Here is a 14964-nt window from a genome sequence, read left to right on the forward strand (position 1 = left end):
ATGTCACATAAACAGTGGGGTACACAATTTTGAACTTCTGGGAGTATTACATATTACATACATTATCTTTTTTGATTCTCACGTGATTCTCCTGTACCCAATCATTCCCGTTTCCAGAGGAGGAAAATAACATTTAGAGAGATTGAATAACTTCTCCTAGAGCATACAGTTCATACATAATAAATCTAGAATTCAAACCTTTCTTGCATCTCCTAACAGGATGTTCTTTCCACTGCGTGAAGAACAATGAAGGCACCTTTCTAATGCTCTCCTCTCCCTGATGCAACACAGCAGTTGTTCACAGTGTACCAGGTACAATGAAGCACAGTTGCTTTGATGCCATTATTCCCATTTGGTGACTTGGTGATCAGCAAACGGTTTGGCAATTTCAAGTCTGAAATCCCTGGAATCCACTCAGTGTGGAAGTGTAATGTCCACATTATTTTTTTCCTGAATTTAATGACTTCTGGAATACAACAGGACCATCCTTACACTGGCAACTAAAGATCTTATGAAAAACAATTAAATTCTAATGTGTTTCTCAACAAATTTGGTTCATATACTTGTTAACCATAAATCACCACTTCATTTTGTTACCATTTTAAAAGGAATCCTACCCAATAAAACAGCAGTAAAATTGAATGCCTAGTTACTAAACTTTTTAAAATGTTTTCTAAGGTAGGGAAAGTATAAATCCCAATCAATGATGGTGAAATGCAGAGGAATTTATTATCCTGTGGTCCAAAAGCTATGGAATTTGACATCAAATGTCCCAAGTTCAAGTCTTAGGTCTGGTAGATTCTCTTGGTGATCCCTCAAGTTGTTTAACCTCTTGCTTTCCTCATTAGTAAAATAAGGGTAATAATATTTATGCAAAAGAGTTGCTGTGAGAAACAAGTGGAATAGTCCAGTGAGATAACTTTGTACACTGGGAGTACCTGTTGGCTGCTATTATTATTCATGTAACACTACACAGTATGTTTTATTTTGTGTTTCTTAATAAGCGTCATGAGCCCAATTCACTCTCCCTTCTGATAATGGTGAGCTATTCCTTATGGTTACCTGGATAAAAGAGAAGAAAAATCGCCTGTATAGGGATGCCTCTCATTCTTCCTCCTCTCAAAAGCAAATCTCTTAAACTCCATCAGTCCCATGTTCCCACAGAAGCATGTTCATTATTGCTACCATACTACTCACACCAACCATGCACTCATATGAATAACAAATGTGTACTGAGGACCTACTATGTTCCAGGCTCTGAAGGAACTAAACATCAGTATAGAAAAGACTGTGATACATTTCTGCCCCTCCAGCAGTTCACAGTCTTGTAAGAGAATGTCTCCTCTGTATAAAGTTATTTCTCTGTACATCCCTCTCCCCATCCTACACCTTTACTCCCAGCTATGAGCTCTAGAATGCCAAGAACGCTGTCTTGGTCATCCTTAGTTTCCTTTATAACACGTAGCACAGTACATTTCTCTTGGTAGGTGTCCAATAAATAATTATTGGATCAAAAAAAAATCTTTCGTAGTGTGTTTTTTAAAACATCAAGGTGTACTAGTGGACTAACAAGCAAGATGTTTTTCCTTATGATGTCTCTCTGGTTACATTTAACAACAAGTTAAAATTAGATCTTTTTTTTTTTTAAGAAACAAAACCATAGCAACTGTGATGTTGAATGTTTCAAAGAGCAAATTTTTAAGGGTTCTCTTTTACTGGATTACCCATGTTTGAGCTGCCTATTTCAATCAAAATGCTAATAAATAATTTGTTTTACTAATAGCCATGTAAACCACTGATTGTATCTATGAAGCGATAGAATCTCCCACGTAAAACAGAATGCTTAATGAAATGCTTGTAGAAAAAAATAAATGTGTTGAAAATCCACTGAAAAAATTTTTAATGGTTACCCCCTGGAAATGATTGAACATTAACCTCTCCTTGTTTCTAGTACGTGTATTTATTATAAAACTTTCAAGATTGTTCTGTTTCATATCAATATTTGCTGGAGATCTTTTCTTAAGGCATGCCTCTATGAGGAAATCAATCTTACAGTCTTCTAAATGAAAGAATGGGCATTTTTACAGAATGTTATCAGTGAATACTTCTCTGACATACATAATGATTGTCTAATAGTTTTCTCTAAATGTATTTTTATTGAAATAATGATTAAAGTGTAACTCAGTGCCTCAGGAACACTGACTAATGTCATGTTAATCAACTTGACAACTAAAAAAATAAAATAAAAAAATGAAGAGGTTGATAGTTTAAATCTAGTGGTAGATGATTCACTTGAACTATCAAAGAAGAAAATGTACTTTACCCAGGACCAAATTTAAAACAAAACCAAACAAAATCTAGCGAAACACCTCTCACAAAGTTACAAAACCATACCTTAAAAAAAAATCCAATTTTGTTTCTCTTAAAATGTTTAAATTAGCCTTTGATTCACAGCATCCATATTGATCAACATCTATTGAATGTCTACTCTATGCAAAGCATTGAACTAATGTCAAGATAAGTAAAGCACATTTCTACTTTTAGGGAGCTTAGTGGAAGAAATAAGTCATTCGTGCATAATTGCAATGTAGAAAATAGGACTATGAATGCCATCAGTATTCTGAGGAGGGAGGGGCGGATAACTTCTGGCTAGGTTTGGACAGGTAGAATGAGGAGAGAACAGGAAGAGGGCGAATTCTTAGCAGACAGACTGAAAATAAGTATCTTTACGGAAGTAACAAGAAGTTCCCCTTGACTTCAGAGCAGTTTACAGAAGGTGTGCTAAATAAATCTGGAAACACACATTGAGCTAGCTGGTGAAAGGCCTTAAATTCCAAATTATTTAAATGGAGTTGTATATTTTTTTTAAAAAGCGGTAAGTGAGCAGTTTCATAACTCTTCTGTACACATGCAACAATTTTTATAAAGAACAGGCTCTAAATCTGAAGCTGACGTCACCCTGTTTGGAACAACACTGAAAAATATTGGTTGGGTTTGGCCATGCTTTTTCAGCCTGTACATTTACACCCTTTTTTTTGACATTAGGATATTTATTCTGGGTTTTTGTGGGGACCTGAATTATATGTTTCTTGGACAAATTTGGAATACTTGCTCTTCCAGATGCTTGAAAATGTTACAAATGTTTTTCCGCTGATTGCTCTATATATACAGTGTAAACTTTTTCCCCCTCTATTATTGTTTCTTGTAAAAAACTGCACTGAAGAACAAAATTATGATTTCTATAGAGAGGTTTAAGGACTAATGAAGAAATACCCAGAAACCTGTTTCTTAAAAACAATAAAACTTTCTTGCAAAGAAAAAGGTGCAAAGTTGGGATGGGGGTGCAGACAACTGACAGGAAGATTGGACTAGGGGAATTTGAAGGAAAAGAGGCAGAGGGAGGGAGGGAGGGAGGGAGGTGGAGGGGAAGAGGGAGAGAGAGAGAGGAAAAAAAAACAATTACCTTCTACAAGAAGTGGTTGTAGAGATAAGTTTATATGTTCAAGAGATATAAAATAAATATGAAAGAGAGAAGTAATGCTGCTATAGATGTTAAAACTGTTACTAACTACAACCAACTACAGATATTCTGACACATTTTAGCTACTGCTGCTTGAAGTAGGGAGAGAGTTTAGAAAAGATACGTGGGAGATACTATGAAAATTTTGAAATAGCTCACCGACATTTCCTGTTTGTATTTTCGAAGCTGATTGTAAGAACAGATATGAATCAGAGATCCTTAAAATCAGATATTTTGAGCTTTAAACAAGTCTCAAGTGCTTCACATCTCTTTTGCATTACAGATAGTATTTGACAAAGAGGGGAACACAAATATAATTTCTATAGTATTCATAAGTGTCAAGCTTTATTTGGAACTTAGCCACACTGCAGTATATAAATTTACTGAAAATTTCACATGACGCTTAAAAGAATCATACAATGCATGTGGGGCATTGGAGTTGTGCTACTTCCATTTCTGCATCTCTGCTACTGAAACTTATCAGTATAAATGTATATCTCAAGTGTCCATCCACTGGAGATCTTAATTCAAGGACTGAAGCTAACTTTTCTCAAACTAAACCATATGCGGCATAAAAGGGCAAATGTAAGATAGAGTTATGGCAGACAGTTTTTTCCTCACCACCCTGAGTAGCCACACTAGTGGTCCAAAAGATATATTGGATGCCAGCAATGAATCCAAGAGAGGAAAAGGAAACAGGACCCTTCCTGAAGTAAAGCTGCAGTAATGGGTCTCATGATGACCAGTCATGGCTATCTCCTTCAATATTGAGCATAACACAGACTGGCAAAATTTTTAATCTTTTAGGTGTCTTCCCCCTCATAGACACAAAACTCTAATACATCATTATAAATCACTGGGGAAATATTTTTCTAGTATTCAACTTTTGCTAATTAACATCCAAGATAGCTGTTATTAAAATTATTTGGAATGCCATCTTTCGTATGAGATAATTTGGATCATCACAGTAGATGTTTCGATACGTCCACGTTTGACCTAAACCTTTTTCTGATGACACAAGTACAGTGGTGGGGAGGAGGAAAGTGCCTCAAAAGTTAGAGTCATACATACAGTTTTGTATCTTCCTGTACTTTCCTTAAGAATCACTGTGTCAAATTTCAGGGTCTTTTAAAGGTTTTCTGGGGCAAACCAGTCTTTCAAGCAAACAAATAAAAATAATCAACATTAACAAAATCATAAGATTTGACAAGCTAGTCAAGACTTTATCTTGAGTCAGGCACTGTCCCTGTAGTAGATGAAAAGAAGCAAGAATGTTAGCTTTTATCTCATTATTATCTTATTGTAATACTCAGCCCTTCTTTCTTGCATTTTCTCTTTTCCTTGTGTTCTGATGTGAGTTTCCTATTAGCTATCCTAAGGAACAGCATGCTTTAGAGGAAGTACCCCAGACTAGGAGTTAGTGAGCAGAAGTCCCAGGGAGGAAATAGCAATCCAGGTTCTGCTAATGTGACTTTGACAAGCAAATTACCCTCTCTATTCCTTAGTTTCTTTGAAAAATGTGGTCCTTACTCCTATTTATCCTACAGAGTTGTTTCCAGGACAGGATATGATAGGTGAAAGAGTCTTAAAAATAGGAACCGAACTGACTACATCATTATTAGGTCTTAACACATTTTATATTTTGAAACTAACCTAGAAGCAGAAATTGTATGCAGAAACCTTTGAGTCGAAAGACTGTTAGTTATATTTTTTGAACATAAGTGATTTAGGAAAATGCCTCATCTTCATGTAATACAATATTGATACCATTGCTACAAAAATATGAATAGAGTAGACTGAAGATGAATATGTGACTCCATATTTAATGAGAAGGTGAAGGCCACGTTCTTCTGCTTTCAAGTTCTTTCTGAATAATAGTTACCTTTAAAGCTGTTTAAACTTGAGATTCCCATTCCTAATAGAAGAAACAAATTGAGGAAACATTGTGCTCGTAACATTTCTAGAAGCCTTTCAGAGGAAGCAGCTGTGGTTTCTTTAGACTCGCAAGTCTATAATGCAGGTTAACAGTATATTTTATAATGAGTTCTAGACCACCTGCCTTTCTGAAGAAATTAATATTGAGATAGACTTTTTGGGGGGGGTCCTCTTTTGTCCTCAGTGGCTATGCATAAGCTTTTCCTATTCAATGAGTTTGGGCACCCCATAAAAATGTTCATTCAACGTTGTTCAGCTATAGATGGTTATTTTTGAAAGACATTGTCTAAATGTGTTTTCAACAAATTCTTGGTGAATTCTGAGACTGAAACATATACTTCTCTAGTAAAACAGTCAGATGATGTACATACAGTTTTACTTTAAGGTGATAAATACCTATAATGAATTAAACAGTGTTTTCAATGAATTTGACTATAGTCTGACTAAATTAAAGCCACTGGAATTTCAAAATTTTGTTGTAATTATGTGTCTTCTTCTCACCCCTACAGGTGTTTCAGGGGGAAATCAATGGATTCAGGAAGCAGTAGGAGTTTGGAGAATACAATAAATAGGGTCTATCCTGATCAACTTGTTCCAAAGATAAACACAAACAAGAAAATGTCCACCTTAGCAAACCCACCCAGCATCCTGGAAATGCCACAAGAGATTAAGAAAAGCTGTGGAGATAAACAGGTAGAAATCACAGCTGAGAGAATAAAAATGGCAAAGAGCATCAAAAAAAACCAAAGCAATGATTTAGAGAAAGTGGCCTTTAAACGGAAGGCAGAAGGTGAAGAAAAGCCAGCTGGAAAGAAAGAGGCAAAAGTAATAGACTTTGACAGCCCATTGATCACCATGCCTCTGCCTCACATCCCCTTAAAGAATATCATGGATGTGGAGGTGAAGTTGGTCTACGTTAATGAAGAGGACGTGAGCTATGAGTTTATAGAGTCCTACATGTCCACTGGGAATCGGCCAACATGCCAAGCTGCTGAAATAGTAGTAGACCCTTTCCGTGTACCTAATTTCACCTTTCTGCCTCAGATTGACAAATGGCTTCAGGTAACCTTAAAGGGTGCCAGCTCTTGCTACAGACAAAAGAAATACGCCGTGGCAGCAGGACATTTCAGAACAGCACTGGAGGTATGGGATTAAAAAAAACATAGATTGGTGACGGGAAGCTGTGAAAGGGAAAGTTGTGATTACATTGAGCAGTTCTGATTATACTGTAATGAACAGCGATCATGGGGTGAAAATATTGAATGATATCAAGACTATGCAGTTCTCAGTTTACATAAATAAGATGTGCCTGCAAATTAATATGCTTGTGTGTACTTGACATACAGAAATCACCCCAAAAGCACATCTCATGCATTTTCTCTAACAAATTCTGCAGTGGGTAACATATATTAAAATGCAGTTGGTTTTGTAATTTAGATGTATACCTATAAAAACCATAAAGTCTTAGTACAGTGGTGATGGGTAGAGTATAGATTCTCTAGAAATAGGCAGTTAATGAATATACAAATTGTCCCCTTTTGATATGTAGTCTTCATGATTAAACATAACCATCTTACTTTTTAGCATGGGCTGATAATTTATGTATAATACTGATTAAAAACAAAACAACACCATTTTACCTTACCATCAAACTTCCCTTCCCTTCTCATTCTACTGAGCTTTACGAATAATTATTTTTCTCTCTGCAAGCAGGTAAGTTGGTCAATATCTTGGCATAAAGAAATAGCCCATGGGCTAAAATAAACGTGAGAATCACCAATAAAACACAAAAAAGGTCATGGGAAAAACTGCACCATCTCATGACCCACTGAACTTATAAAAGGACCAAAGTGTGTAACTAGAACTCCCATTGGCTTGGCAACATTCATGACTGCATATTTAATTAACTACAAAAAATAGTTCAAGGCATTTTATATATGCCTGGTGGCCACTGGAGATTTACAAAATGAGTTAAGACAAGGTGCCTCCCTCTAACAGTTGGTGAGGGAGAGAAAGCAGTAAACAGTTAAATAGAGATGGCATAAAGGAGTGACTGATCCACCATGGAACCTGGGGCATGGGCAGGAGTCAGATGTGAGATGTTTGTGATGGATATTTAAAAAGTCTTATTTACACTGCTACTTGCAGGTTAAAAATGACTACATCTACAATGAATTATTAGTGGACAATAGTAGACAATGGTGCCACTAAATATTTAAAAAGAAATTCTAGGCACAAAAAAGGAGGCCCAAAGAGACATGAAGTGGTGAGACAGTGCACAAATAGATGCATCTATAAATATATGTCCTTATAAAGGGTCATTTACACAAAGAGGCAAAGAGTGATGCACTATGTAAACTTCTGAACTATGTAAAAAGTGCCCCCAAATTAAGTTATCCACAAACCACTGAGAACCCTCTGCTGTTCTTTGAGCTAATGACCAGAAGCTACTGACTGGGAAAAGGAAGCTAAGTAAAGACTCCAGGAAGAACCATGGGCACTTCTGCTAGGGCTATTTTCAGCTGAAATTTGGTGGCGGTGGGTGGGGCGGGTATGCAGGGCTAAAGGTGTAATTTTTTTTTTTTGCGGTACGCGGGCCTCTCACTGCTGTGGCCTCTCCCGTTGCGGAGCACAGGCTCCGGATGCGCAGGCTCAGCGGCCATGGCTCACAGGCCCAGCCGCTCCGCGGCATGTGGGATCCTCCCGGACCGGGGCACAAACCCGTGTCCCCTGCATCGGCAGGCGGACTCTCAACCACTGCGCCACCAGGGAAGCCCTAAAGGTGTAATTTTGTAGATAAAGGAAAAGAATCATTTTGGCAATGGGAAAAAAAGGCATAAAATAAGAAAGAACATAAAATTCAAGTTAAGCCTATGTAGAAGTAAAAGATATTTGCAGTATCTGGAAGAAAATATCCGTTTTTCCCATAAAACCCAGTGTTCAGAAGTGTAAAATTTGAATCAGGTTTTAATGACCCCAAGATCTGTACTACAACTGTACTAGAAAATGCTTGTGTTCTGACTCTGCTGTGCACATCCTCTCTCTCTCCCATTCCCTCTCCCATTCCCTTTCCCTCTCTCCCTCTCTCCCTCCCTCTCTCCCTCTCTCCCTCCCTCCCTCCCTCTCTCTCTCTCTCCCTCTCTCCCTCTCTCTCCCTCTCCCTGCCTCCTCCCCCTCCCTCAAGGGTTTTTAGGAAAGTGTTGGATGCTGACACAAATTACTGGTAATTAACAAAAGTAATTAGTTTGAGACCAAAACTTAGCTTAGACATCTGGCCTAGCTTTTGTCTAATTACCTTGGGAGTTAACTTTTGAAATCTTACCTAGAATGTCTCTTAATAAACCAAAGTTACTGGGAATAGAAAAGATTTTTAACCTCTTTAACTCTTTCCTCTCCTGAATTTAACTTCTCTTGAATTTAACTTCTTCAGTATTAAGTGTTCTCAGGTATTACTTCATGCATCTCTTGCTTTTCCTTAGGTCCTAACATGACTGAGTAAGATAGGATGGATGACAGAGACCAAGGCATAATGATAAGGATCACACCTGAAAGATAAATGCAACAATGAATATTTCAGTGTGTGAAGTTAGGATTAGATTTGGCTACAAGTGACAGAAACCCAAAATACCTGTGTCTAAAGCAAGAGAGAAGTTTTTGTTTGTTTGTTTTCATATAAATGTTAGGTAGTCAAGCACCGGTATGGTATGACCATCAGGTACCAGATTCTATTTTGTTCCTTAACATGTGACTGTGACCTCTTAATCCAAAATGCCAGCTCCTGTTGGTGTCATCACGCCCACCTTCTAACCAGCCATAAGAGGGCAAAAGGAAGGAAAGAGTCACCCTGCGTCCTTCCAAGCACACTTGATGGGAAGTTGCACACACCATTTCCATTTTTTTTTCATTGACCCGAATTTGGTCATGTGACTGCACAAAGCTACAAGGGAGGCTGAAAATTATGGTCTTTATTCCCGATGGCCCTAACATTCATGGTCACTAACATTCTAGCTGTACTTTCATGGGGAAAGGAATAATTATTAATAAAGACCTATAGGAAAACTTAAAGGTCTGGGAATGTGCTAATCGTATTTTTCTTATTCCTATTACTGAAGAAGAAGGGGAGGATGGGTATGGCTATTGAAGGATAGCTAGCAACTCTCCCATGAAGTGATTATTACATGAGAGGCATTGTGAGGCATATAAAATGCTTGGCAACTGAGAGGTACAGAGTCAGCTGTAGAAATATACAGAAGACTGGTTGTGGTTAAAGGTAAGACCACAAAAAAAGAAACAGAAAGTAAAAACTGGGGAAAGGCCCTAGAAATTTGTGAATATTTATTAATAGACACAATAATTTCCAACTTATCTAATCAATGCATTAGAATGTTCTGCTTAAACATTAGTTTCCCTGTGCTCTTGACAAAGTATTAACTCCTTTTGTTTCTATAACATGGTCACAAACTAGACAGGTAAATTTCTGATATTTTATAAATGAAAAAGATAAAAATGATATGCAGTGATTCAGAAGATAACAGTTTAGCTTCCAAAAAGCAGTCAACTTTAATCTTTTAGGATTTTAGAACATGGGAGGCATTTACTTAAATGTGCTTAATGAAATAATTTATCTTTCTGTGCTTCCTTTTTACTATATAAAGTTGAACCAGTTAAGTAGGTTAGATTAGTCCTTAGCTCTGTGACTAATTCATCAATCCTTGTTAAAATCAGTCATCAGACTTCCCTGGTGACGCAGTGGTTAAGAATCCGCCTGCCAGTGCAGGGGACACGGGTTCGAGCCCTGGTCCGGGAAGATCCCACATGCCGTGGAGCAAGTAAGCCTGTGTGCCACAACTACTAAGCCTGCGCTCTAGAGCCCACGAGCCACAACTACTGAGCCCACGTGCCTAGAGCCCATGCTCCGCAACAAGAGAAGCCAACACAATGAGAAGCCCACGCACCACAATGAAGAGTAACCCCCGCTCGCTGCAACTAGAGAAAGCCCGCGTGCAGCAATGAAGACCCAATGCAGCCAAAATAAATAAATTAATTTTAAAAAATCAGTCATCACTTGCTCTTGTGTTTGAAATCACAGCGGAAATCATACCAGATGGGCAAAAGGTACAAATTGAAGATAAAAACCATAAATTCATATTAAATCACAGTTTTATGCCTAGATGCTATTACCTATAATTTTTAAAGAACTATATAAATTCACCCCCTATTAAAATAGTAGGGATTCTATAAAAAATAAATAAATAAATATAAGACATTGGCCTCATGGGCCAATGAGGCATATTAGGCAATACACACTATTTCCAATAAATTGCTTGGCTGTCAACAAAAAGTAAGAAGAGATTAATTAATAAACATTCTAGCTGTACTTTCATGGGGAAAAGAATAATTATTAACAAAGACATAGGAAAACTTAAAGTCTGGGAATGTACTAATGGTATTTTTCTTGTCATTTATAAGTTAGCAAAGGTTCTAATAATTTTGTGGCACACAACCTAAACCATACCATAATTTCAACCTTACTTATAGGATCTTAGTAATTGAGAGGCTTCCACCTTTTGAATCAGATCTATACCCACCCTTTAAGATTCACAGCTTCAAACAATCCCACTGAACCAGCCAAAGAAGTCAGACCACAACTTATCCCTCACCAAATGGAACTTTCAATTCTTCCAATTTCATCATGTAGGAATCCCTTGAGGGTTCCACCTTGAGGTGCTAATATTTTTCTTTTTTAATATCTTGGCGCTCCAGTCACTGATCTGTGAAGTTAGAGTAATAACTCACATTTATGGAGCTCTTTCTATGTGTCAGGTGCTGTATTTTACATTCTGGGAATATTTACGTTCAATATTCCATTTCACTTTCACAATAAAAATGTGAGATGGGACTATTATTCTTCTGTTGCTAATTAGAAAACTAAGGGATAGGTAGGTTAAGTAACTTGCTCAAGGATCAACAGCTAGCAGTGGTAGTAACAGGAGTAGTTGAACCAAGGTGATCTGGTTCAGAGCTCACCACCTTAACCGCTATGCCTTTGCTACTCGAAGTGAGAGTTTGTTGGAATTACAGAACTTTGGACTGTGCCAGACCAGCAGAATCAGGATCTGCATTTTAACAGATCCCAAATGGTCCTGGTACACACAGGAGTTTGAGGAGCATTACACTCTGTGAGATGCTGACACTAGACAAATTTGCCCTCCAATTAAAACTGTGCAGTTTGGTCCCCAATGTAAAATGCTCTCTGCCCCTTGCTAATTTCATAGGAAAGAATTTCCTTTTAAGCAATTTTTTCTATAACAATTGTTCAGAATTGGGGGATTTCAAGGACCTTAAAACTCTTGTTAAAAGTTGGAGGGGGGAGAGGATTGACCTTGTATTTGTATTGTACAAGAACATTACAAAAATTACCATCTATTATCATTATTTAATTAAAATATGGAGCAGCTGAACACCAAAAAATAGAAAATAGAAAGGGCATACTCTCAAAAAAGGGCATATGCTCAGAATGAAGGATATTTTTTAAATAGATTATAATTCAACTTTATGAAAAGTTGACTAAATTGTCTTTTTTTTTTCATTGCCCCTTGGATCAGTAAAGTATTGGTCTGAGAACCAGCTTTTGGGAACCACTGTTCTAGAACACATTCCCTTTATGGTAAACATTAGGTATCCAGGACCACTGAACCCGCACCAGGGCCTTCTTATGCGATTACTTCCAGTGTAATGGAATTTGGTATGAGGCAGGTCCATTTTGGAGCCCATGCAAGGGGGTTTATTTAATGAAGTAGCAAAGATATCTCATTATAGGGCAGCCTCACCTATAACTGCTCTGCTGAGAATAATTCTGTAGCAAATCTCTAGGGCATGAAAATGTGGACATCCCAGAAAGCTTAATTTAAATGGATTCTAACACAGATAGTTCCTAGTCCAACATAATCAGGAAATCAAGAGTTCACCAAATTCGCTGAATGCCTGAGCTGTCTTTTTACACATCTGTGGATTTGCATAGAGATTCAGTATGCATTTCTTAAACTCCTGCTGGGGGTCCAGGCCCATTTATTTAGATAATCATCAAAACAACCCTCAAAGACAGATATTATCATTCCCATTTCACAGATAAAAAAACAAAAACAAAAAACTGATGCTCTAAGAAGTTAAAAAAACTTAAAGTGCCCCAGCTAGTTTGTGGCAGGGCTGAGGTCAAATTCAGGTGCCCTGGTTTCACATCTGGAATTCTTTACACTCTTGCTTTTCATACTTTAAAGTTTATAAAAGTTGTATAGGAATATTGTTAAAAATGCATGTGGTCTGTGGTAGAGCATCCAGATGCCTCATTTCAAATAAGCTCCCAAATGACGTCCATGCCGCTGGTCCAGGGACCACTCTGAATAGCAGAGATTTATGCCACACCACTGGTAGGTTTGTAAACACCTGCCATTGCCCATCTGGCGAATTAGCAGTAAGCACTTCGATGTATCTAGCTCACTTAACCCTAGGTGGCCACAATGATCCAGAGCTCTGATGGACAGAGCACTGAATTTGGAGTCAGATTATCTGTATTGGATACTGCTTCTGGTACCTAATTGCTGTGTGACTTTGAGCAACTTTCTGAACCTCTTAGAACACTGTTAAGCAGGAATGGTAAGAACTAATGGCCAACCACAAGGTGCTTTCACAAAGGACTGCTTGTTGGGAAACATGACGAACTCTAAATCCATGTTCAAGTTGTCATTGTGTTTCATTGTTTTTTTTGTTTTGTTTTAACATCTTTATTGGAGTATAATTGCTTTACAATAGTGTGTCAGTTTCTGCTTTATAACAAAGTGAATCAGTTATACATATACATATGTCCCCATATCCCCTCCCTCTTGCGTCTCCTCCCCCCCAAAATCCCACCCCTCTAGGTGGTCACAAAGCACCAAGCTGATCTCCCTGTGCTATGCGGCTGCTTCCCACTAGCTATCTATTTTACATTTGGTAGTGTATATATGTCCATGCCTCTCTCTCACTTTGTCCCAGCTTACCCTTGCCCCTCCCCGTATGCTCAAGTCCATTCTCTAGTAGGTCTGCATCTTTATTCCCGTCTTGCCCCTAGGTTCTGCATGACCTTTTTTTTTTTTTTTTTAGATTCCATGTATATGGGTTAGCATACAGTATTTGTTTTTCTCTTTCTGACTTTCTCTGTATGACAGACTCTAGGTCCATCCACCTCACTACAAATAACTCAATTTTGTTTCTTTTTGTGGCTGAGTAATATTCCATTGTATATATGTGCCACATCTTCTTTATCCATTCATCTGTCGATGGACACTTAGGTTACTTCCATGTCCTGACTATTGTAAATAAAGCTGCAATGAACATTTGGTACATGACTCTTTTTGAATTATGGCTTTCTCAGGGTATATGCCCAGTGATGGGATTGCGGGGTCATATGGTAATTCTATTTTTAGTTTTTTAAGGAACCTCCATACTGTTCTCCATAGTGGCTGTATCAATTTACATTCCCACCAACAGTGCAAGAGGGTTCCTTTTCTCCACACCCTCTCCAGTATTTATTATTTGTAGATTTTTTGATGATGGCCATTCTGACCGGTGTGAGATGATATCTCATTGTAGTTCTGATTTGCATTTCTCTAATGATTAATGACGTCGAGCATTCTTTCATGTGTCTGTAGGCAATCTGTATATCTTCTTTGGAGAAATGTCTATTTAGGTCTTTAGATTCTTGACATAATTACAGTCACCTAGCGGAGCTATTAAACATACACACACACACACACACACACACACAGGGGTGCCCAAACCCACCCTCAGAAAGTCTTATACAATTGTCTGAGGTTCAGGCAATGACCATGCTTGGGGTTCTGGTATTTTGAAGTTCCTAGAGCAGCTAAAAACAGTTGAGAACTGCTCACACAGAAGATCCTTCTCCTTTAAAATTACCTACAATAGATGTTAACCCATGTGTGCTTTTTTGAAGGGAATTAAGAGAAGTAATATCTAAACATTCTAAAGCTATTACAAAGCATCAAGAAAAATGTGAATGTCACTGTCGTGAAAACGTACTCTTTGGAAATTTACATTTAAAACAATCTTCTCATATTCGCTTAAAAAGCAAATTAACTCAATGACTACTTTTCTATTAACACTAGTAAATAGGTTGATACTAAACACCAGTCAGTGGTTAGTTAGCATGTGTCTCTAAATTCATTTCATTAGTGATGACCTCACAAAAAATGAGTTACTAATCTACAGGAAGCCGAGCAAGATCTTTTCAGTGAGCAGGTTCATTTTCATAGTTTACGGGTCATCGTTAGGGGTTGGATTCAAACGACAGTTAACCTTAGGGTATTTTTTTTTTTTTTTTTTTTTTTTGCGGTACGCGGTCCTCTCACTGTTGCGGCCTCTCCCGTTGCGGAGCACAGGCTCCGGACGCGCAGGCTCAGCGGCCATGGCTCACGGGCCCAGCTGCTCCGCGGCATGTGGGATCTTCTCGG

General features: G+C 37.9%; 1 protein-coding gene across 1 annotated transcript in view; it reads left to right on the forward strand.

Annotated features, from left to right (window-relative positions):
• Positions 1–5983: 5983 nt before the first annotated feature.
• The window catches only part of SPATA16 (spermatogenesis associated 16), a 223157-nt gene continuing 214176 nt past the window's right edge, over positions 5984–14964 (forward strand). The window contains exon 1 of the mRNA XM_029215182.1: positions 5984–6598. Within this exon, the coding sequence (XP_029071015.1) occupies positions 5984–6598 (615 nt within the window). The remainder of the gene's footprint in view (positions 6599–14964) is intronic.

Source organism: Monodon monoceros, unplaced genomic scaffold (genome assembly GCF_005190385.1).
Source record: "Monodon monoceros isolate NGI ecotype Baffin Bay Population unplaced genomic scaffold, NGI_Narwhal_1 Super_Scaffold_11, whole genome shotgun sequence".
NCBI classification, from domain to species: domain Eukaryota; kingdom Metazoa; phylum Chordata; class Mammalia; order Artiodactyla; family Monodontidae; genus Monodon; species Monodon monoceros.